The 22,525-nt window shown below is 42.7% G+C and overlaps 1 protein-coding gene across 2 annotated transcripts in view; it reads left to right on the forward strand.

Annotated features, from left to right (window-relative positions):
* The window catches only part of EVC2 (EvC ciliary complex subunit 2), a 212,080-nt gene that overhangs the window by 54,838 nt on the left and 134,717 nt on the right, over positions 1 to 22,525 (forward strand). For both annotated transcript variants that reach the window (XM_089677395.1, XM_089677396.1), the window contains exons 5-7: positions 4,285 to 4,471; positions 9,462 to 9,571; positions 13,492 to 13,554. In XM_089677395.1, coding sequence (XP_089533521.1) covers positions 4,285 to 4,471; positions 9,462 to 9,571; positions 13,492 to 13,554 — 360 coding nt within the window. The remainder of the gene's footprint in view (positions 1 to 4,284; positions 4,472 to 9,461; positions 9,572 to 13,491; positions 13,555 to 22,525) is intronic.

Raw genomic sequence — 22,525 nt, forward strand, 5'->3', positions numbered from 1 at the left:
ATGAGCTGTGCAGGACAGGCAAGGGTATTGAGACAACAATGAGCTGTGTAGAACAGGAGGGGATATTGAACAAACAATTAACTGTGGTGGACAGGAGAGGGTATTAAACCAACCATGAGCTGTGGAAGACAGGAGAGGGTATTGAACCAACAATGGGCTGTGGAGAATGGGAGCAGTTATGGAACAAAGAAGTGTGCAGGACAGGAGAAGGTGTAGAACTAACATTGAGGTATGTAGGATGATGGAGGGTATGGAAATGGCAATAAAGTGTGATGGATAGAAGCGGGTATGAAAGCAACAGCAGCAAGAAGTGTGAAGGATGGGTAAGGGTATGGACACAATAATTGGGTGTGTAGGATGGCAGGGGATATAGACACACTATTTAGGTGTAGAGAACAGCAGTGGCTATAGAACCAATATTAAGGGGTTGTAGGACGGGAGAGGATATAGAATAAAAAAGAGATTTGGGGGGTTTGTTTGTTTATATAGGCTTTTATATAGTTATTTATTTATATAGTGTTGTCCGCTAATAGAAAAAAATATTACACTTCACCAACTGGGAATGGAAGGATGGTGCCATGTATCCAGGCAGACTTTACCCTTCAGCTATGCACAGATGATTTCTGAAAGTAAAGTGAATTTTTCACAGCTGCTGTCTAGGGATTGCTAGAGAACTGTGATGTGTACTGTTAGATAAAGTAGCATAAGGAATGCCAAAGGTCACTTTAACAGCTGTGCAAGTTGAATAGGGACTATTGCATCTCTGAATGATCCTCATCTGTAACAAGCCTAGCTCAAATTACTTATCTGTCATCAATGTATGTATATTCTGAAGGGACAAAAGTGCCACAGGGGATAATGTATTCAATAATAAATCCTTGTATGTGTTTTTAAAATGGAAGCAGTGTAAGTACCTGAGTCTGGCCTCCTATCAATTTCTGAGAAGCAGCACAAGGTGCCATTCAGGTGTCATGCAGTGCAAGGAGCATGCAGATAGGAGGAGGGAGCAGAGCGGCATAGAGATGAACTTAGTGTGTTGCTTCTTCTTTCTTTGGAGTCACAGCAAAAGCAGAATCAACACACTAATGTGTAGCAACACTAATGTTAAGAAACGCACTAGCTTGCTGTGAAAGGTGACACACCACAAAGCGATAAGTAAAAGTAAAACTGCAGCAAAGTTTTGGTCTCCTCTACTGCCAGGCAGGGCTGTACTGTGTGGCAAAAGTGTAAATATCAGGACTGTATAGACAAATGCAAATCAGTTTAACAGCAACAATATATGTATTTTACCTACCGTATGTATTTAGCTGTTTGCTTGGAGTTCAGCGTGAAGCTATATAGGAAAAGCCAAAAAGAAGGCGCACTGGCCTAGTGTATTACCTTACCCATTAAAAACTGAGCCACAAAAGAGGCACAGCCTCGAAACACGTCAGCCATCAGCTACCTAGAGGTCTACAGTTCCCCACCAGACCACCTTCAGGGTGATTGGACCACGCTGCATTTCTTGTGACATACTCTCCATTTGATTTTATTTCTTTGTCAGTATTTTACTTTTTATCAATAAATTCCGTTTTTAAAGGTAATGTACTAGGTCCATGCGCCCTCTTACAGTTCTATCTAGATTTCCCTGGTCCGTTGAGGGCAGCACAGCTTGCATTCCTTCCATACACATGTGGGGATACTAACATTGTGGAGTCCACTGTCCACGCAGGAGCTCAGGCATTCGGTTGCTTTTTTCTTCATAGTTGAAGCTATATAGCCCTGAAGGTACATATGGCATTGTTTGAAAAACAGTGCTATAGGCCAGGCTGTTTGCAACTATTTCTGTGAAACATTAATTGTAAAAAAAAATCAGCTATTCAGAAAATAAGCAATATTAGTATCTTTCATAACTTGCATCTTACAAATAAAAATATATATTTAATGGTGACAGGTCCTCTTTAATGCACAAACATTTTTGTGTATTTTGGGCCTCTGCTCTCTGTTACACTGACATCTACACACAGCCTGTACAATTCAAAACTGATTACATGTCACTGTTAATTTGTCTTCTTCACTTACTGCTGATGCATCTGAACACCTTTGATTAAGTCATCATCATGCAAGAGACCATTTGTGTTCCAAGGTTATTTTTATACCTCCCATTAGCTGTTAACAGATACACCATCAAATAAAATGGAGTGTTTTTGCATTCACATCACACAGTCTGTGCCAACTCACTTCAAAAGTGAAAATTTTCACAACTGCAGCCACATGTTAAAAGTCTGTGGGCTAATCAAAAAGCATCATTTTGTGTTTAAATTGAGAAGCAATGCGGTTACTATATATACCCTATTACATCTTTTTCCAGCTTTCAGTACATTAAGTGATACACAATCTTATACAGGACATCCTCAGTCCTTATGGCCCTTATTTACTAAATGGATTCAAGTCAACCTGCAGCAGGGCTATGGACATTTTACAGCTGTGTACACACTGTCTGAAAATCAGATGGTTCCTGTGGACTTTGTCAGTGTGTACAGCAGTCTGTCCAACAGAAGCCGGTCTAACGAGTGGCTTTTGTCGAAGGGACATGCTGGGAAACCAGCATCCGATCAGCTCTTGCAGCCAATGGCTTTAAGCGATGATCAGTGTATTCTGGCGGGCACAATGGGAGAGATTGCCGCACCAACATCACTTGTGTTGGTATGGCGATCTGTCAGATTTTTTCCTTTTAAGCTGCTGGGTTGAATAAAAAAAACTTGTAGTGTGTACCAGGCTTGAAAATAACTTCACTTTGAGAAAAAAAAACAATCCGCTCTCAGCAATCAATGTACATTGCAGGGATTTTAGCAAACATTGTAGCAGATTCCTACCTTTTGTTGACCCAAATAAATAGCTGTTTATTTCAACATATCTGTGACTGGAGTCACTTTGGGTGGGGGGGGGGGGGGGCAGCTCACCTTGGAGAGGTGGAGAGACCCCTGTCTCAGCTCCCCATATCCCTCTTATATGTAAATCACCCTGTGCCTGTTAGGGGTACAGAGTGATCTGTCCTAATATTGGGGTGGGGGGTTGTTGATTGTTTAATGTCATGTGGCTGCATCCCATTGTTCTATTGTCTGTCTGGCTTGGGAGCAAACTATTATGGGATGTATGTGTTTATGTCTATTAGCTTAGTGGGGGGGGGGTGTCTCCAGCAGCCCTCCCTCCTGATGGGACTGTCTGCTGGTGAGAAGTTTGAATACCTGTGTGTCTCTTGTTACTAAATGTAGATTGCCCCACTCTGTGTCATTATGCAGGGAGGGGGGATTGCCCCTTGAGTGTATATATCTTGTATCTGTGTTCAAATAAAGTAGTTTTACCTTTGGATTACTTCAAGACTGGTGTCGTCTAGTCTTGCATAGTTGGCTGTGGTGTCTGTTGTCGGTGTTCTGACGGGGAAGCGGTAGTCTAATGGAAGTACTCAATCGCAGTCTGGGTCGGTTCTGTTACAACATCCTTGTCAGACTGACGCTGAATTAGTCTGGTTCAATATAATCACTTGGTGCACTCTCAGTGTTTTAATAAGGAAAGCTGCAGGGTCTGCATCCCTTTAGAATTATTTAATCATTGGGGAGTATATCTCATCAGAACTAAAATTCCTATTGCAGGGGGTGCCTAAAATGTGGCTTGTTTCTTAGTGTAGATTTCTGTGAAAATCAGTAAGCTAAACACACACACGCAGGAAATTACTGTTCTTGGGCATTATGTACATCATCAATGAACAGAATACCTCCAGGGTGCCATGATGATTTGAATTGTACAGAAAAATATAGCGCTTTAGATTGAAAAGGAAAGGTATTTTCAAAAACGTTACATTATTACATGACTTCTGCAGTAATTGTATATGTTATAATATTTTTTATTTGCTATATCCTTTTTAAGGATATATAAATATTTTTTTTTAAATATTGTTAGGCAGTAAGAACCCATTCTCACATTCGTTGCAGTAACATACTTTGCTTAAGGCAGCCCATTCATTTTGAATAGGATAAAAATGCTCCTCAGGGCAAAAAAAACACCTGTAATTCTTTTTGGCAACACAGAGTTTTCACAGCTGCTATCTGAGGATGGCTATAGAACGTAGAAATGTAGAAAAGTGACAGCAGAAAAAAAGTGATCTACTGAGTCTGCCTATTTTTTTTTATGTCTTTTTTTTTCTTTTCCGTTAACTTTGTTAACCTAGATCTATGTTTGTCCCATGCATGTTTGAAACCACTTACTGTTGACTGACTGTCTCTCATTATTTGCTTTTCCTTCCAGATAAGTGACCAGAAGACTGCTTCCATCACATTGCTCACAAACAACACTGGGGTGTCATCATCAGCAATGAACCTGTCCAGTCTCAGTCTTTCAGATAACATCACCAGCCTGCTCATCCAGCACTCCAGCTATAACAGCAGCAGTTCGATTGCCGGAATGCAGATTTTCAGAAAAGAATCTCTTGCAGGTAAAGCTGTAATAGTATTTTGCAGACTAAACTTTAGAATTCTTGTCACACATCAGCGTAGAGCTTTGAACACGCCATATGCCACAGCTGACGCTAAGCGTAGGTAGAAGTCGTGTCCACAATAGAAGATTCATTTCCTACAAGTCAAAACAGAAGCTTTCCATGAATTCTTGAATCTATATCACTGATGTGAAAGAAGGCAGCAATTTATAGACTTTCCAACATGTACGCAGCACACAGGCATAATCACACTACTTTGTTCTCTGCGCAATTATTGCAGTAATTGCCTAATGTAGGATAAGACAGTTGTATATTGAATACTAGACGAGGTAGAACGTAGTCTAGCTACCCTGCAGTGTTCTCTAGAGGAATTAGATAAGGTGGTGCTGGATAAGTGTACTTTATGGAAAATAAATATTTTTTTTAACCACTTGCCTACCGGGCACTTTTACCCCCTTCCTGCCCAGGCCAATTTTAGCTTTCAGCACTGTCGCACTTTGAATGACAATTGCGTGGTCATGCAACACTGTACCCAAACAAAATATTTATCATTTTTTTGAGACAAACAAACTAAAAAAGACTGAAAATTTTTACCAAAACTGGAGAGTGGAGTGCAAAATCTGGTGCTGCTCTGCATAGAAACCAATCTGCTTCCAATTTTTAGAAGTTAGAAGCTGATTTGCTACCATACCCTCAGATTTTGCACTCTCCAGTTTTAGTAAATTAACCCCATCATCTTAGCATATTAGATATGACTTGGGTAATCTGAAAAGGAAGCACTTGGTCAAGGACGAACACCTTTGAGAACAGCTCACTGTTGCTCAGTGATCTTACATTACAGTATGACTAAAAGTAAAACTTTGAAAGAAAATTCCAAATTTTGGATTGTTATACGAACAGGAATAGATGGGAAATCTTACTATAGTGAAGACACTATATCTGGTGACCCTGGTGACAACCAGGGTATCCCTCAATTTGGAGGGATTTCTGCTCACTTCCTGTTTTGGTTATGGGACAGGAAGTAAGGAAAAATCTCCTCAATGGGACACCGAGGGCAAAAAAATCTGACAGGGGATAGAACTGTCCTTTACTGTATCCAAAAGGAAAAAAAAAGTTTTGCCTTTAGTTGTATGTTAATGTGTATGTCCAGACATGACCTAAATTTACCCCCAGAACTCCTGCCATTCTAGCACATATTTCAGTATTATTTTTTCTTTCTCCTCCAGCAGATAAAGTAAGGAACAACTCTTTATTGTTGCCTGTACCAATGTTTGGGAGATATTGTTAATATTCCCATGGCACATGTTCCTGGAAAAGGCTCAGAAGTAGCAGGTGCTGCAGTGGTTGCTAGCTAGAGATTGGAGACCTCATAGGTCAACGCATATTCACCAGCACACCACGGATCATCCAACATCGTGCAAAAGCTATACTGAAGAATGATTACATCACAAAGGACAACGTGCAATGTTTCAAAGCTATACAGGGCCCCTTTGTCAGACATGTCTGACGAAGGTGCCCTGCATGGCTCCGAAACTTTGTCCTTTGTGATGTGATCATACTTCAGCGAACCTTTCGGATGATATTGGATGATTTCATGGTGTAATGGTGAATATATATATATATATATATATATATATATATACTTGTTTGGGAGATGTTTACATATTTGTGTTTGATGGGTATCAGACAGAACAGAAAGTAAGCTACAATCTATCTACGTCTTGTTTATTTCATCTGTGTCCAGGTGAGCAGAAAATGAGGGGCAATCATTCTAACAGACACAGCAAAAAAACAAGACTTGGAACCTCTGTTGGGACTTTAGTGCTATTTCTGCCCCCTGGAAAATGCTGTAACACTTAGGGCTCATGTACACTGCAACTCACGTGTAGAAGCTGTTCAGAATTTTTATCAGCAGCCCCTGAACTCACCCTAATGTTTTCCTATGTGTCCATGTACACATCTTCGTTTACAGTAGTTTACAGGCATTTGAGTTTACAGTCATTTTTTTGAACACAGAAAACTTGCATTCAGCAGTCGATTTTATCAGCATTTCAAACGCAAAAATGCTTGTAAACGCAGCAAATCATGTTTATAAGCGTTTGCGGCTGAAATTTTTTTTTAACTCTTCCCGATGCTGTCCAGAGCCTTTTTTCATGATGAAAATGCATGCAAAGCGTTATCAAGGTACTCAGATGGACAAAATGCTGAACACAGGATGTTCCTACCAAGCTTGTCACACATTTTAATGACCAATTCACACCTCAGACCTTTCCCACCCTTGGAAACAAAAGATATGTTAATGACCATTCACACCTCAAATTCCTCATGCAGACCCACTGCCAGTTGGCTTTAATGACTCACTCCAGCAGACACCTTTCCCACCCTTGGAAACAAAAGAAATGTTAATGAGCAACTCACACCTAAGCTAATCTCAACACATACTGCTCTCTCTGCTTCTACTCTGTATTTCTCTGAAACGGTCTGAAATAGTAAATAATTTACCACTTTTCAGTGCATTCTGGGCATTTGGGATGTTCTCCTGTACTTATCTTTAAAAAATGCTTCTAAACGCAAACACACATAAATGCGTTATACAAATGTGACTAAACAGACGTTTTTAACCTGCGTTTTGCAGCAGTCAGTTTCCATCGTTCAGAAGTGTCCCGTGCACATGGGGCCTTACTGATGTTTTGCAAAACTAAGGCCCCATTCACATGGGCATACTTAAAGTGTACATCCATGTGATGGCCTTATTTTGCTTGCATGGGATGCACAGGTATTTAGTGCATCCATATGCAGGCAATCCCATTCATGCCAATTGAGATGCAGCAGCTGCAAGGACACAACCACTGCTCCCAATTTGACATCCGTATGGGTGCGGGGGCATGCGAGTGTGGGTCTCTGAAAGCAGACAATGTGCATATGGGGACCTGCACCCACAGGGATGTCAAATTGGGAGCCGCAGCTGTATCCATGCAGCTGCTTCTTCCCAATTGAGATCAATGGGACTTGCCTGCATGTGGATGTATGGAAAACCTGTGCAGGGAAAACACGGTCCTCAAGTAGGTGTACACTCAAATATGCTGTATGAACGAGGCCTAAAATGTATGTTTAGTCTGAAATTGAGCTTTAATGGTTTCTGCCTGGTGTTCAGATTTAAAGGAGACCTGTCAGCACATGCTAGTGGCTTAGCTGTTATGCTGAGCCTCTGATTTTAGTGCTTTTGGGGGGATTTACTAAAACTGGTGCACACAGAACCTGCTGCAACTGTGAATAGTAACCAATTAGCTTCTAGGTTTAAGGCCCCTTTCACACGGGTGGACTCCACCAAGCGGATCCACCTGCTCAGTGGGGGGATCTGTCTGCTGATCCCGGCTGATGACAGGTCTGTGTCCCCTCCGCTTGTGCAGAGCTGACATGAACACAGCCCCCAGTTCTCTATGTGGGGGTCGGAAGTAAATGGACCACCTGTTTGTTTACATCCGACTGTCACCCGATCCACTAGACAGATGGGGAACGGATACCCCATCCATCTGTTTTTATCGGATCTGATCGGATGCAGGCAGGTGTAAACGGAGACATGTCTGTTTACATAGAGAGCAATGGATGGTCTGATCAGGTCTGCCTGAAAAATGGAAAGGCAGACTTGATCAGTCCGCCCGTGTGAAAGGGGCCTTCTTGCCAAAGCTTAATTAAACAAGCTGAAGTTAGAAGCTGATTGGTTACTATGCACAGCTGCACCTGTTTTTCGTAAATCTCCCCTTTTTGAGTCAAGGGGGTTGATTTACTAAAGGCAAATAGACTGTGCACTTTGCAAGTGTAGTTGCATTCATTTTCTGCAGAGCTTAATGAATGTGGTGAAGTTTCACCACATTTACAAAGCTCTGGGTAAACAGAGCCCAACTGTGGTTGCAAAGCACACAGTCTGTTTGCCTTTAGTAAATCAACCCCACTGACTTGGAAAGGATATGTTAATAAGGACTTCCCTGATCTGGATTTTTTTTTTTTGGGGTCAGGAAGCTAGGATGAGGGACATTTATTAAACAAAATAGCAAGACAATTAGATGCAAATCAGGTGCCTCTTGTTTAGCAATGTCTTTTATTTTTATTGTTTTAAGAGTAAGATTTACATAGTAGTAGATACAGAAAATAGAAGCATAAATAATATCCAACACTAGGCTGCCAAAACTGGAAAATTAATGGTTTTTTTTTTCTATTTTACATTATTTTGTTATTAAAAATGTACATACAATTAACATCAAATTAATATTTTGTTTCTGATGAAGTGCATGTATCCATAGGGACTATGCAAAGTGTATTTGCGGTTGTACTGTTCGACCTTTGTGCCTGTTATTCGGGGAAGCCAACTGTGGCAGATTTATCAGTGTAGATGAGACCGATTTTAATTCTAAACAGATGCACAGTAAGTAGTGGTCAGGGTCAGGTTTTAGCCTGTCGCCATGCTACCTTAGATTATTTGAGAGAGGAATTTATGACTTGAGCTGCAGCCTTGTAGTAAATATGTTGCACAATCTGTCTTACTGATCTTATTTAGAATTGCCTTGCTTTGTGACAGATTTAGTAAGTGACCCTTGATGTATTGAAGCCAGAGAGTCCGCGACCAGGAAAGTTAGTTTTAAAATGGAAAATTAATTATATTTTTATTATTATTATGTATTTATATAGCACCAACAGTTTGCACAGCTCTTTACAATATAAATGGAGATGGTACAGTTACAATACAATGCAAGACAAAGGGTTAGGAGAGCCTTGCTTTTGTGGGAATTTGCACCCTAATTTTAATTAAAAACCATCAGTGAAGCCAAATTTGACACCAATTAAACCTGTGCTAGCAACTTTTTTTTCTGTTTATAAATGTCTGTGAAGTGTGAGGAAGAAGTGAGACTTTCAGATGTAGTTTAATTATTAGGTTCAGTTCCCCCTACATCTCTGGATTGTCACATAAGCAGTGTATTTCTTTCTCTTACAGCTGGAGATGCCTTCCTTGTATCATACACGGCGTCGCTGAACACAAGCGAAGCCAAGAACGGACTGAAATATGTTCTACCGGCTGTGCTAACCTTTCAGAATTCTTCGGGGGTACAGTTTACTAAATTCACATTTCCCTGAAAGCAGATCTACAAAATGAACTTTTGATACATCAAATGCATCTGCTCACCTTTCTTTTTTACACCTCTCTGTGTGCTTGTTTTATGACCAACATTAGGATCTTAAAGTAAACCTGTTGGCATTTGAGTGATTTATCTAGGAACAAGAATGAAATGCAGACATTTACCTAAATGTATCATAAATTGTCTTTATGGGCACCTCAAAGCTCCAAAACCAAGAGGGGCTGTATTATTTATATTTGGAAATTCTGTTGAAGGGGAGCTGAATTCTAAAGTGGTGCCCCAAAAAAAAGACTATCACAGTTTATCTACAGATGGCTGGTGGGAATGGGGTAGAGTTGTCTGTAGGGTGCCAGCTTTTTATGCATGTTGCTAGTTTCATCTGTTTGATTAGACTTTCATGTTATGACAAGTTTACTTTACATTGACCCTTTTGTTAGGATCACCTACTTTAGTTAAAGCCACCCTGTAAAAGAAGAAAATGTACACTTACCTTTCTGATGGCCCGTGTATTAAGGTAGTGGTAAGCCTGCACTGTATAAAGCATTGTTCTCTTAGTTGCAAAGACATTTGCTCACTCCACTCAAAATGTATGCAGCCATTTCTAATCTTGCAGTAATCCCCTGAACTTCTGGATCAGGGAACAGTTCCATCACTTGACCTCCTGCTTCATGGCTACATGTCTTGTGATCCCTTGCTCCCAGGCTCTACTGTGTGTGGGTGCCCACTGTGAAACAAATAGATGGCCTCCTTCATCCCTGAGCCTGGCCAATAATACACATGAATCTCCACTGTGAAACTTGGGTGACCTCATGCATGCCCACACCCAGCCTATAATGTGCATGTAAATGTGGGTACCTTTATAGTGCTGGTCTGGATTGCATACATCAGGGAGGCTCCAGAGGGACCAGGCATGGAAGCATAGCCAGTCTATAGGCAGAAATACCAGGGGCATAGATTTTGTTTCTAGATTGTGCTGCAGTAGAAGTGCAGGAGATATGCTGCTACATATACTTTTTCTGTTTCAGTAAATTTTTTTGAAAATAATCCGTATGTACAACATATACAGTTTGACGACTTTTTGTTTTTACATCTGATAACATGGTTCAATAATGCTACATGAGAATACATACAGTTGCAAGAAAACGTATGTGAACCCCTTGGGATTACGTGGAGTTTTGCATGAATTGGGCATAAAATGTGCTCTGAACGTCATCTAAGTCACAACAATAGAAGAACACAGTCTGCTGAACATAATACAACACAAACATTAGATGTTGCCATGGTTTAAATGCACATAACATGTAAACATTCACAGTGCAGGGAGGAAAAAGTATGTGAGGCCCTAGCTTAATGACTTCTCCCAGAGCTAATTGGAGCCAGGAGTGAGCCAACCTTGACTCCAATCAGTGTGATGATATTGGATGTGTTGCTGACAGCTGTCCTGCCCTTAAAAAACACACACCTGTTTTGGGTTTACTGGTTTCAAGAAGCACTGTCTGATGTGAGCCATGCCTCGCAGAAAAGAGCTCTCAGAAGACCTATGATCAAGAATTGTTGACTTGCATGAAGCTGGAAAGGGTTACAAAAGTATCTCCAAAAGCCTTGATGTTCATGTGTCCACGGTAAGACAGACTGTCTACAAATGGAGAAAGTTTAGTACTGTTGCTACTCTCCCTAGGCATGGTCGTCCTGTAAAAATGACTGCAAGAGCACAGCGCAGAATGCTGCATGAGGTAAAGAAGAATCCCAGAGTGTCAGCTAAAGACCTACAGAAATCTCTGGCACATGCTAACATTTTTGTTGACACATCTACAATAAGGAAAACATTAAACAAGAATGGAGTACATGGGAGGACACCACGGAGGAAGCCATTGCTGTCCAAAAAGAATATTGCAGCGCGTTTGAAGTTTGCAAAAGGGCACCTGGATGTTCCACAGCACTACTGGCAAAATATACCGTGGACAGATGAAACCAAGATTGAGTTGTTTGGGAAGAACACACAACACTATGTGTGGAGAAAAAAAGGCACAGCACACCAACATCAAAACCTCATCCCCACTGTAAAACATGTCGGAGGGAGCATCATGGTTTGGGGCTGCTTTGCTGCCTCAGGGCCTGGACGGATTGTTGTCATTGATGGGAAAATGAATTCCAGAGTTTATCAAGACATTTTGCAGGAAAACGTACGACCATCTGTTCGCCAACTGAAGCTCCGCAGAGGATGGATGATGCAACAGGACAATGACCCAAAGCATACAAGTAATTCAACAAAACAATGGCTGCAACAGCACAGAATACGCCTTCTGGAGTGGCCCAGTCAGAGTCCTGACCTCAACCCGATTGAAATGCTGTGGCATGACCTTAAGAGAGCGATTCACACCAGACATCCCAAGAATATTGCTACACTGAAACAGTTTTGTGAAGAGGAGTGGTCCAAAATGACTCCAGATCGTTGTGCGGGTCTGATCTGCAACTACAGGAAACATTTGGTTGAGGTTATTGCTGTTAAAGGAGGGTCAACCAGTTATTAAGTCCAAAGGTTCACATACTTTTTCCTCCCTGCACTGTGAATGTTTACATGTTATGTGCAATTAAACCATGGCAACATCTAATGTTTGTGTAGTATTATGTTCAGCAGACTGTGTTCTTCTATTGTTGTGACTTAGATGACGTTCAGAGCACATTTTATGCCCAATTCATGCAAAACTCCATGTAATCCCAAGGGGTTCACATACTTTTTCTTGCAACTGTAGCTGTCCCACTTACTCAAAAATGCAGTTGGGCAATATTTGCTGTCCTGTTAAGGATCGCATTTATAGCGATTAACTAAAAGAAAGCGCGATGAACGAGAGGCATCCATATGAGCCACAGATAGCAGTGTTTTGGACAGTCAAAGCATAAAGGGTGGTATTGCTCATAAGACTTCCCACAGTTGGGTCTCGTACAGAGCAACATCTCTTTATTTATTTATTCTGTGGGTATACGTTGCAAAACAAAAAACAATGCAGAAATTAAGCACTGAAAATTTGAATTCAAGCACAAACAAAGAGTACAAATAGAAATATACACAGAATGATTGGAGGGAGGGGGAAAGCGAGGGGATGAGCTCTGTTCAATAGTCTTTTAGAATTGTAGCAAGCTATTCCATTTGACCAAGTGACAGGAGTAGCAAGGGCCTATCAAAAGCTTTGACTGGGGTCATATCCATTCAACTTTGCAAGATGTGTTGTTGAGTATTACAGACATTTTTTCCTAGATTTGATACCATGTCATGTTCAACCTGAGCTGTTGGGATGGAGGATCACCATGCTTTTCCATCTGATAAATACTTTATACTTTTTACAAAGCGTTTAATAACACTTTAAATCTCTGTCCTGTTGCTGATCTCTCGTCGCAGCAGGTATCAACACTTCCGGATGTGTCAAAAACCTGCTCCCCTGCCACATGTTGTGTTGGTCCTCCCACTGACCGCTAAGAGGGTTATTTACTAAAACTGAAGAGTGCAAAATCTGGTGCAATTCTGCATAGAAACCAATCTGCTTCCAGGTTTTTTTTCCAAAGCCTAATTGAACAAGTTGAAGTTAGAAGCTGATTGGCTACCATGCACAGCTGCACCAAATTCTGAGTGCTCCAGTATTAGTAAAGCTTCCCAATATGTATTGCAGGAGCTCTGGGAAACCTTTGTCTTGTATTAAATATTTATAAAGCAAAGATTGTTTGTACATAGTGAAAAACAGAAACAAAACAAGAGAAACTAAAATTGGTCTATTTGTGTGTTGGTATTGGAGGCTTTATGTGTAAATCATGTCTTTAATTTGCAGTGACCATACCGACAAGACCGTTATCATATAAAACAGTGTGTTTACGCCTGTCTTTTCATCACCACAGGTGTCTGGGACAACCTTCAATATTCTGGCTCCATTTACCATCACAGCAGAGGAAACCTTAAATGTAAGTACTGCAATGTCTCCAGTCCTCCACAATTTCCAGTTCCTTGTCTCTTGTGGTCCTAGTGAGGATGGCGGTATGTGATGGTGGGTGAAATAAGCGAACTCAAAATTCACCCCTTTTTTCCTGAATGAGAGTCTCACGCTCTTATTCAGACACTCTTGACACCTTTTCATGCTACTACATGCTTAAAAAGGTTTGATGTTTTGGGAAATTAGGTAAAATGAAAACACACAACATTAACTCATCCCTTGTCGGCAGAATCAGTTAAAGGTGATATTAAAGGCTTGGCTTTTATTTTTAAAAAATAACAAAACATGCCATACTTACCTGCACCAGTTTTACACAGAGCAGCTCCGATCTCCTCTTCTGAGATCCCCTGCCGGCACTCCTGGCCCCCTCCCCTGCTGAGTGCCCCCATAGCAAGCCACTTGCTATGGGAGCACTCATGCGTACTCACTCCTCAGCCCACTCTTTGTGTCCATTGGCACACAGAGCGGGGCTCATATCTGCCCCTGATCCTCCTCACTGACTGATTGACAGCAGCAGGAGCTACTGTGTCTGAGCCAAAGAGCAGGCAAGAGGCACATCACTGGATCAAGATGGGGTTTAGTTAAATAAAAGGGGGGGCAGCTGTACACTGAAGGTTTTTTACCTTTATGCATTGAATACTTGACAGTAAAAATCCTTCAGGATTTACAACCACTTTAAAGTTCACTGAGAAAGAGCCAGCTATAAAGGTTTACTTGTATACTGAAGAATAGGGGGTGAGGTTTGTGTTTATGGGGTTCGGGGCAGATCCTGTGACTTTGAGATTCATGGTCTTGGTAAATTTATGTACATAAGAGAAACATAGAAAAGTGATGGGAGAAAAAGACTGAGTGATCCATCAAGTCTGCCCATTTTTTTTTTTTTTTAACTTTTTTTTTGTCCGAGTATAGATCTATGCTTGTCCCAAGCATATTCGAAGCTATTTACTGTTTACTGGCTCACTACCTCTGCTGGAAGATTATTCCAAGCATCAACTATTTTCAGTAAAATACCGTATTTTTCGCTCCATAAGACGCACTTTTTTCCCCCCAAAAAAGGGGGGAAAATGTCAGTGCGTCTTATGGAGCGAATATAAAGCGGCCGGTCCGGTATTTTTGCAGCCACCATGTCAGAATACCGGGCCGGCCGCTCAGCTGTTCTCTCCTGCAGGGCCTTACCTGTTCCTCGCTCCAGCGCTGCACAGTCTTCCCGCGCTGGCTTCTGTGACAGCCGGGTGCCCACTGCGCATGTGCTGCGCTTTGTGAATGATCCGGTGTCTTCTGGGACACATGACAGGTCCCAGAAGGCGCTGGGCCATTCACAAAGCGCAGCGCTTCTCGCACATGCGCAGTGGGCACCCGGCTGTCACAGAAGCCGGCCCGGGAAGAAGAGGGAAGGCAACTCCGCGGAAGTGGGAGCGGGTACCTGTCAAATTCAGGTACCCGCTCCCCCTCCCTCCCTAAAGGTCAGCAGTCTCTGGTCATTCCCTGCACTGTCTGCAGTCTCTGGTCATTCCCTGCACTGTCTGCAGTCTCTGGTCATTCCCTGCACTGTCTGCAGTCTCTGGTCATTCCCTGCACTGTCCGCAGTCTCTGGTCATCCCCTGCACTGTCTGCAGTCTCTGGTCATTCCCTGCACTGTGTCCGCAGTCTCTGGTCATTCCCTGTACTGTCCACAGTCTCTGGTCATCTCCTGCACTGTGTCCGCAGTCTCTGGTCATCTCCTGCACTGTGTCCGCAGTCTCTGGTCATCTCCTGCACTGTGTCCGCAGTCTCTGGTCATCTCCTGCACTGTGTCCGCAGTCTCTGGTCATCTCCTGCACTGTGTCCGCAGTCTCTGGTCATCTCCTGCACTGTGTCCGCAGTCTCTGGTCATCTCCTGCACTGTGTCCGCAGTCTCTGGCCATCTCCTGCACTGTGTCCGCAGTCTCTGGTCATCTCCTGCTCTGTGTCCGCAGTCTCTGGCCATCTCCTGCACTGTGTCCGCAGTCTCTGGCCATCTCCTGCACTGTGTCCGCAGTCTCTGGCCATCTCCTGCACTGTGTCCGCAGTCTCTGGCCATCTCCTGCACTGTGTCCGCAGTCTCTGGCCATCTCCTGCACTGTGTCCGCAGTCTCTGGCCATCTCCTGCACTGTGTCCGCAGTCTCTGGCCATCTCCTGCACTGTGTCCGCAGTCTCTGGCCATCTCCTGCACTGTGTCCGCAGTCTCTGGCCATCTCCTGCACTGTGTCCGCAGTCTCTGGCCATCTCCTGCACTGTGTCCGCAGTCTCTGGCCATCTCCTGCACTGTGTCCGCAGTCTCTGGCCATCTCCTGCACTGTGTCCGCAGTCTCTGGCCATCTCCTGCACTGTGTCCGCAGTCTCTGGCCATCTCCTGCACTGTGTCCGCAGTCTCTGGCCATCTCCTGCACTGTGTCCGCAGTCTCTGGCCATCTCCTGCACTGTGTCCGCAGTCTCTGGCCATCTCCTGCACTGTGTCCGCAGTCTCTGGCCATCTCCTGCACTGTGTCCGCAGTCTCTGGTCATCTCCTGCACTGTGTCCGCAGTCTTTGGTCATCCCCTGCACTGTGTCCGCAGTCTCTGGTCATCCCCTGTACTGTGTCTGCAGTTCATTGGTTCAGAATATTTTTTTTTCTTGTTTTTCACCTCTAAAACCTAGGTGCGTCTTATGGTCAGGTGCGTCTTACGGAGCGAAAAATACGGTACACTGCATGCCCTTTGAAGTATGGCCAGCAGGCTTAGAAAGGCCAGTAAGGGGCTTTTGGATACGCCAGACCCCTCATTATGAAGGATTGGGAGGCAGAGAACAACCATATTGTTAGTATTTGTTAGTGTTTTGGAAGCTGCAGTATGGAAAGGATTTGGAAAAACTACTTGGGCAGAGATTAGGGTCTGTTGGAATCTCTTAACAGACCCTAATCGGCCTAATTGAAATAACTTATTAAAGATGAATTTCAGGCATGGTATATTATTTTATAGTTACATTGAGCCAGCTAGGACATAGTAACTGTGTGTATACCATACCTAGCTGATGCCACTGAAAGCCACTGAAGTAGTTATTGCTACTCCATTGATCTCCACTTGCTTCCGAGTCCTGTGCTGAGCAGCAGGTCTGATACATTTTGAACACAGGAGGTTGGCCGCTCAACACGGGTGCATTTCACTGAATGCTTTGCATTTTTTATTAAATGCTAATTATTCTCTGATTGGATGAGGTGGAGAGCATGACATTACCTCTCCACCTTGTCCAGTCAGGGAACTCTTTGCAACGCATCTTCTGAACGACACCTGTGTTGCTTTGAGCAGCCAACCTCCTGTGTTCACAGCGCATCAGCACGGGATTCAAAAGCAAGTGCAGATGACCGCAGTAGCGGTGTTGACTTCAGTGATTTCCAGCTTCCAAAGGCATTTGCCAGGTGTGGTATTTACATACAGCAGTTGCATGGGTCCAAGCAGACCACTGTAATTGTGTATAATATATAGCATGCCTGAAATTCTTTCTTAATGTGTTTTCCTTTTAAAGCTGAGTCTATACACAGTTATTGTATTTATGTATGTACAGGTAGCCAGCCTCAGTGCTGCACTTTACTTTTGCTATTTCATATTCAGATCTATCAGTCTTGCCTGACTGGCTGAAAACAGCACAATCTTGGCAGTCCTTTAGCTAAGTGCTTATTGTTCTTGTTTGACACACAGATCACCGGGGAAAGCACCAACAATCTGTATAAAATACTTTCATGAAATACTAAGCATAACACAACAAAATGGACCAAAAACTACATTTAAGTAAACTTTATAGAAATCACTGAAACCTTAGTTACCTTTACGAAGTTGGACATGGCTTTTTTACATATGCAGTAATAATCACGACAGCTGCTTATTGCGGGTATTTCTTTCTTGATGCAAAGTGAACTCAGAGAGACCAATTTATTATTAATGTGGTTATTTTAATTATGCAGTGCTCAGGTGTAGAAGATGCTAGACATGTCCAGATTTTTATATTTGTCATCAAACATTTATCTCCGGGTTTGTTCAAAGCCACCACACATACAGAAATGCACTTTCCGCCCTGGTGTGCTCTGCAGGGTATCTCACCGGGTGTCTGCTTTTGAAGTTCTTCCTTGCGTTTATGCTCACAGATTTGTGTTTTATATAGCTTGCATATGTAAGTATTGCTTGTTTAGTTAATGAACAGTTGGGGAATAGTGCATTTTTCTGTGATTTTGTTACGGAGGTACACCAAAGGTACAGTTACACTTTTATGGTAGGCCCACTCTCCCAGTCTTATACTCGCAGTAGATCCGGCTAACCAGATTGCGGAGTCATTTGTCAAATTCTGCACAGCTGGGCCCACACATGCACTGTGCATTCCTATTAATTTCAATGTAACCATTTATTCCAGTAGATTGTGCTATGTATGTGCCTCTACCGAAATCTCTCTAGGAATAAATGGAGAGTGCAGCATGCATGCATGGCCACCGTTGGGAAGTTTTTGACAAGTTGCCCTGCGATCCATTCAGTAGTAACTCGGTGGATCTGGAACTGATGTGTATAAGAGTAACAGGGGAGGACTTGGGCCGGGAAGGGCCACCATATAAGTGTATTTCACAAGAGGTGCACCTACATTTTAAAGGGAAACTAATATGTATTTTTATTTAGTGTATTTTATGTAGTGTATTTTTAGACTGAGGTTTTCTATCTGTTTTTTTATAGTTACACAATCTTTGTTTTACAAATAAACATTTTAGAGCTGAACTCCTATTCATTGCCCACCCACCAACACCTCCATATTCATCACCCTGTAGACTAAAGAAGCAGTTAACCTTTGCATTGCTCGCAGAGGGAGCTCTACTTCCATGTGATTATTTTTAGTATAGCTGGAGTTCAACTTCAATCCCTGACAAATGATTCCCAGAGCATTGGGTTATCTAAAGAGGCAGCATAGCCCTCAACTTGGGCTTGGTTGATAACCCGCTATTACTCTGGAAAGCCCATAAATCTGTAATCTGGGTCTCCCTAATTAAGATTGGTGCACATTTGAAATGCGAAAGGACCTTACAAGTAGATAGCTTACTAACTCGCTTGCAACATCTTGAGAGTGTGCATGAGGCCAGCCTAGTGCACTCCACGTATAGAGACTTTGTGAAAACACGTGAAGAACTGAACTCCCACCTTTTCCATAAAGTTAAACAGAAATTGGCATGGTCCCATCACACCATGTATGAGTTCTCTAACAAGCCGGGTACTCTCCTGGCCAGGGCCCTTGTGCTCGAACGTTCATTTCACACATCGAGTCCACCTCCGGCTCCGAATTAACTACCTCGGATGCCATGGCCTTGGAATTCTGCTCCTTTTACCATAGCCTGTACAATTTACAACCGACATCTGCTAGAGCAGCTGCACGGGGCCTCTCCTTCTCGTCCGGAATGCCATCACTTTCACAACCAGTACGGAAGGAGCTAAATGCACCCATTACAATAGAATAGCTTGGCATGGAGCTTTCCCAATCCAAACTGAAGAAGGGCCTTGATGGTTTAACTGTGTCCTAATATTAAAAATATGTGACTTGTTTGCCCCCCACCTGGTGACCGCTTGGAATTTCTTGGTGAAAAGGATATCCATGCCCTTTGAACAAGAAGTATTTCAGCCCTTTTATTATGCCTTATTTATCTATCACAGCAAGGCCATACAAGAGCTTTAAGTTGACATTTTAGCATAAGTCCACCCAACAGTGTTATTTTAGTTACAGGTTTAACTTGGCGGACCATCCTCAGGCTTCTGATGTCTCCCAGGGACTCCAAAGGTGAAATGGTCTTGCCATAGTTCCTGTCCACCTTGAGGGTTTGTTCCTGATGCTATAGTAGGAGGATCTCCTTATGAAAAGTTTGATCATATTTGGGTGTGTTTTCTTTTTATATTATGCCATCAGCGTATATGTACTCTTCTGATTAGAAGATTGATCAATCTCTTTCCAACAAATAGCTATAGATTTAAGTTAATCTTCTTTTCATTCACTAAAATAATCAATTTTCATCTTGCCCAATCACTTCCATTTCCTGATTCAAAGATTCAGTAATGTCTGTAGTCCTCTCAAAAGCCCTGAGGCCAGATGCAAGCAGTTGGAAACAAAGACAGCGCCCAGATGAATTCCCCGAGGAGATGAGCAGGTGGTGCACTAGCTCATGGTGTCTTCCTAGCACCCAGGCACAACATAAAGGAGGAGAAAAGAGCCAGCAGCTCATTCATCTGAATTTAATGAATTATTGCTATGACTAAGGATAACAGCCAAAACGCGTAAGACGCTGTATTTCCTGTACTCCACCTGCATCAATAAATTATTATTTTTGAACGAACAAGCTGCTGGCTCTCTGTTTTCCTCCTTCATGATGCAAGCAGTTGGCTGGCACTTGGGAGGAGTTACACAAATATTAAAATGTAGATGTCAGGTCGGAGGAGTGGGGATTCCCAGGCAGATTACATTTGCATGCAGACAGCCCGAAGTAATACAATATGTGAACTGAGACTCCATAATTGAAAGAACCAAATTCCAATGAATGAAAGGCGTGGGCCAAGGACAGTAAGGTTTGTGAGGTAAGGGCTAGCTCAGTCACACTTCTATGAAACCCTAGAGTTCCTCCGGAGTTTGCTAGGGTTTCCTTGTGCTGTGGCTGATTGACTTCCCAGTTAATTGTACCTGCATAATTTTGAAGCCAGTGCCCATGGATCAGAGCGAGCTGCACGGCACCAATGGTCATTTTAGCTGTCTATAATGATGACATTCTGACCACCACTGTAAGGAAGACATTCTTTTTACTGGTTACCAATGTAAATGGCATGTTTCACACATTGACCACCAATTAATTCATTTTAGCAGGGGTTCCCTGAGATTTGAACATCGTTTCAATGATTCTTCTGAGGGTAGAAAGTTTGAGAAAAGCTAGGCTAGATGATGCTGGATGTCCTCCAGCCAGGAAACACAGCAGATTCTATCGGGCTTGCTGTGAGAAGTTCACATTGTGCGGTCAAATTAGAATACACAAATTGTAGAATAGAAATCAGTACAAATGTGCAAGACTGAAGGTAAGGCTGCAGTTCAAAGGGAATACACAGGGGCTGTCATTGCTGACCAGGTGCTCTGATTTCACTTGATGCATACTTTTATAAGCTCAGTGACTCAGAAAGTACTCAATATACAGTATAGGGATAGCCAGACAACCAACCTTTACAGAAGGTGTTCAGTAATGGCATATTTGAAGACTCTGTTTGCATTTTTAAGTATAATCCATGCAGGATGAGGGACATGTAGGACACTTGGAGTTCAGACCAGCATATCTGAACAGGAGATTATGCTTCCTAGGGAAATGAGCTGTCTTGAACACTGACATTTCCGACTTCAAGGAAAAGCAGGTGTGTGGCATGGACGATGCTGGAAAAATGCATTACAAAGAAAAGATTTCACAGATGTAGTTACTGTCACACCTGCTTGTAGGTATGAAGGTTTTCCTTCTGACGGGAATTGTCCTTTAATTCTCCCACACTATGCTTCTTGTACACATTTTGTACACCCTGGAGACAGGATGATGGGCAGGTTAATAAACTCTCAGACATGCAATTCCTTACAAAAATGTAATGGAACTGACAACACTGACAGATGCTCCCTAGACTTTTAATGTTTGGCTTTTAAATTCTGTCCATATTTCCTTGCATGGATTTAAAGAGAACCTGTCAAATCCATGGTTTCCCTTTCAGAGCCAAAGCTTGCTTCCATCTAGTGCATTGCCTGACCCCTGAAAGCAGTATTTGCTGCAGAACAGAGGTGTCACTAAGCTGTTCTTTGCCTTGAAACTAGCACCGCTTATGCCAGGTGGACAGTAGCAGCCTCAAACTCTGGATGTTTGCCAGGTAACAGTTGTCCTCCTTAGAAGTCATACACGTGGGTGTTTTTGTCTCTAGTTTCTGTTTTCTTTCATGGCTATGAATTTGTCTATATTTATGCAACCAAAGCTGAAAGCAACTTTCAAACGTAGAAATCACAGCAGGGAGAGTTTCAAACAAAATACATGCAGGACTTAAAAGCATAAACTCTGAGCACATGGGAATGACACTTACATCTCCTGATGCTCTCTCATTGAGGTTTTGAAGATTACATTCATAAAATATTGCAGCAAACACCAGGAATTTCATGTTGAAAATCTACTCCTATGCTGACTTACAGCCTCTTTCCTTTCCAAACTTTGCACTTGGATTGGAAAGCAGCTATAATGCCCAGAGACAGCATTTTCCAGCATCTAGTAAGGCCATACCAGGGCTTGATGGTGATAGGGGAGTTGATGTCCCTTCCCATATGGAATTTTGACCAGCAGTTATTTAAAAACTCTGATGAAAAAAAAATCCAGTGCAGTGGGGCTGTCCCTGTACTGCAAGTGTTAAATTGTCATTTATGTCTATTGTACTGGAAAAAGTCATTTTCTTTGCCTGATCCTTGCTCTCCCGGCCAGGGGCGGACTGACCATTTGGAAACTCGGGCACTGCCCGAGGGCCTGGAGTCAGTAGGGGCCCCCATGAGATGCCCCTGGTACCTTTTTCGCAGGCTTTTTTGAGTTTGGGCAAGGACACAGGGGCCCCATGATCCCCTATTGCCGGGGGGCCCCATGAGTTGTCAGTCCGCCCCTGCTCCCGGCAGTTGGTGCTCTTCTTTTCGCCTCATTGGCATTCTCACATCCAGTGTAGGCCTATGGGCCCTATATTGTACTTGATGTTGTCAGAGGACCTGCTATCATGGGAGTATAGTTGAGAATAGGCTGCAGCCACCGATCTAGCAGCATGAGCTGGGGATTGGGTAAATAAAAGTGCGTTTTCTGGTACTATAGACATAAAGAGCATTTAATCCTTGCAGTGCCCACTGCGGGAGGAGGATTTTTGTTTTTTGCTAGAGTTCAGCTCC

The sequence above is a fragment of the Staurois parvus genome, unplaced genomic scaffold, assembly GCF_062004578.1.
Source record: "Staurois parvus isolate SC_StPar_1 unplaced genomic scaffold, SC_StPar_1.0 ptg000186l, whole genome shotgun sequence".
NCBI classification, from domain to species: Eukaryota; Metazoa; Chordata; class Amphibia; order Anura; family Ranidae; genus Staurois; species Staurois parvus.